A 2,705-nucleotide genomic window follows, 5' to 3' on the forward strand; every position below is an offset into this window, starting at 1 on the left:
CAATTTGATGGCAGTAGATTAGGATTTTTGGTTTGATCTATGCCAACATTTATCAGGTTTTCTTCCTTAAGGGAAATCGTTTCTATTTCCTTTTCCTATAAACTACAGAAGCTGCTGACTGGCAACATATTTCATCTGTGAAATGAGAAGAATATTTGGGCTGACTGGAAATCTTGATCAGGATGCAGATTTAGACTCACTGCCGCTCCCACTGAGTCAATTCTGACTCGTAGCAATCTTGAGATCTAAGATTGTAAAACTTTACCAGAGCGGACAACCTCATCTTTCTCCCTCAGAATGACTGGTGGATTTGAACAGCTGACCCTGTGGTTAGCAACTCAATGCCAACCTCAGTGCCACCAGACTCCTTGCAGACTCCGACAGTAGCTCTAATTCCCCATGTTTCTAGCCTCTTCCTTAAACCTAGCCTTTACAGAATGCTCCATGAATATCTGCTTATGTTTATGGAAAACATGGAAATAAATATTGGCTATGGTTATGGAAAACATGAAAATAAATATTGCCTATGGTTGTTCAACACAATTATAGGCAAATGTCTGACTTCCATACAATGTTGTTGTGAACTAACCTTCATAAAGCCTATTATATTGGTACTACTTTGTGATATGCATCAAATAGTATTATTATGTTCATGTTTTAGGGTATCTGGAAGTTTCTTTAATATTTTTTCTTCCTAGGAAGTTCCATTATATAAGGCAAAGAGTTGACTAACTAGTGTTAGATATGAACTGTAGGTAATGGTTCCAGTGTTTGTAGAATTTTGACTTAAAGACAGGTTTACGGACAGAGTGTGTTCAAACAGGGATTGCTTGTAATGCAACTGGTGTGCCTGAACTGTTACAGGGTAAATCATAAAGTGTCCCTGCAAAAGTCACAGAAACCTTTATTAAGCAAAAGTATAAAAATGTGAAGTGATTGTTCTCAACATGCCCTCCATTTATGCCATCGACTTCTAAAGGTGGTGTTCCCCTCTCTCTTTCCCGGAGAATTCTGTACTCTTCGATTTATACCACATTAAAATGGCCATTTGGCATCCTTGAGGGACGCAAATTGTGTTCTTTTAAAACGTTCTTGGAGTCTGGAGGACAAAAGGAAGTCTGAATCAGCGAGATCAGGGTTGTAGGGCGGATGGGGGTAGCTCACCAAAATTCTCACGTGACAGTCCCCATGGAAGTCGCTCTTTGATTAAGGCACTAAGACGAAGACAAATGTATTCCTGAGAGAGTTTGTCTGCAGTTCTGACCACAGAGACATGTTTAAGACATTATGTTTGGAATAAACCATGTATGTCTGAATTCGAACCCTAGCAGTAATACTTTTGGACTTAGCCTCATATCGATGAAAAATGTGAACTTGGCTAAGGCCGTGTCACCTAGAGCATACCAGCCCTCCCAGGGCCCACCTTGTCCCACTTGCTGCGGAGCTCATCCATGGTGACAGTGCTGTACGGGTTGCTGGAGCTGATCCGGATGTTGTAGCTCTGGATCACCTTTTCCACCTCGTTCTGGATCGCCGAGATGGACTGCCTCTCTCCATCGGCCTCCGGCAATGTGGCCTTGAACTGCTCGTGGGCGGTGATCAGGCTCTGAAACAGAGACCCATGTCAAGAAAACACATTCATGCACATTTTATAGGAGTCTGTGTTTCCCTCTTGCATATAGGTGAATATCCTTTAGGAATCTCTGGAGGAAAACTTTTTCTGGCTATTTTAGAAAAGTGATCTCATGCTCCGAAGTCAAATTCCATTAAAAAAATGGGGGAAAGGCATCAAGATGACTACCCAATAGTCATTCAATCATTTGTTATCCATTTAATTGGTAGACATTAATCTAGAGTCTGAAATTTATTTCATTTCAATCATTCCAATGGAAAAATGGACATCAGTCTCTACAACCCTGAGACTACAAGGCTACATTGTGCCTGGCTACTGATACTGACCACTCTGAAAAGGGTCATATTGGCAAGTCCTAGATAGTGTGGGAGAAAAAGGTGGAACAAAATTGAAACCATAAAAGAGACCAAGTTTACTCATAGAACCCCCCTGACGATGGTCCTTCGTCAGCCTTCAGGTCTGGAACTCATTCCCCATCCCCTGCCCATGTGAGAACAATCAACCATGTAAAAGGGCAGCATTTGTTCACGAACAAAGTACAGCTGGGTAGGAAAGGAGGCGGAATGGAAACGGAACACAGTGAGGAAGTGGGATGACCAATGGTACATCGAGGGGATTGCAGTGGATGAGTTGAGACAAAATGTCTATGAATTGTCGAATGTAAAACGGATGATCTGCTCTGTCAACCTTCGCCTAGTTCACAAAAAACGTTACAAAAAGAAACGGCAATATATCAATAATGCACGTTTTGTAAAGTTCATGTTTTCAAATGTTTGCTTTCATTCTTGTGACGTGGCCCTGCGTAGTATTCACTCTCACGAAGAGGTAACTGAAGAGACGGGCGCCATAGCAAAGTGCGATTAAGAAAGCAGATGGTGCCCGGCTCTCAGGGAAACTAGTGTCTGAGGTCTTCCAGGCTTGTCTCAAAACAAGCAGCCATCTACGTGAGGAGTCAGCTGAGTCCGCCTAGAAGAAGCACACCTAGCACAGCCGTCTGTGTGATCCCAGGACTGTAACTAATGCACTCCAAACCCGGAGAAGGGGCTTTCTCTGTTTTATATGGTTACTGTTG

General features: G+C 42.5%; 1 protein-coding gene across 1 annotated transcript in view; it reads right to left on the minus strand.

Annotated features, from left to right (window-relative positions):
• The window catches only part of ACTN2 (actinin alpha 2), a 95,141-nt gene that overhangs the window by 8,696 nt on the left and 83,740 nt on the right, over positions 1 to 2,705 (minus strand). The window contains exon 15 of the mRNA XM_004712184.2: positions 1,424 to 1,606. Coding sequence (XP_004712241.1) covers positions 1,424 to 1,606 — 183 coding nt within the window. The remainder of the gene's footprint in view (positions 1 to 1,423; positions 1,607 to 2,705) is intronic.

Source organism: Echinops telfairi, unplaced genomic scaffold, assembly GCF_000313985.2.
Source record: "Echinops telfairi isolate 266 unplaced genomic scaffold, ASM31398v2 ScPeMD7_7424;HRSCAF=8462, whole genome shotgun sequence".
Taxonomy (NCBI): Eukaryota; Metazoa; Chordata; class Mammalia; order Afrosoricida; family Tenrecidae; genus Echinops; species Echinops telfairi.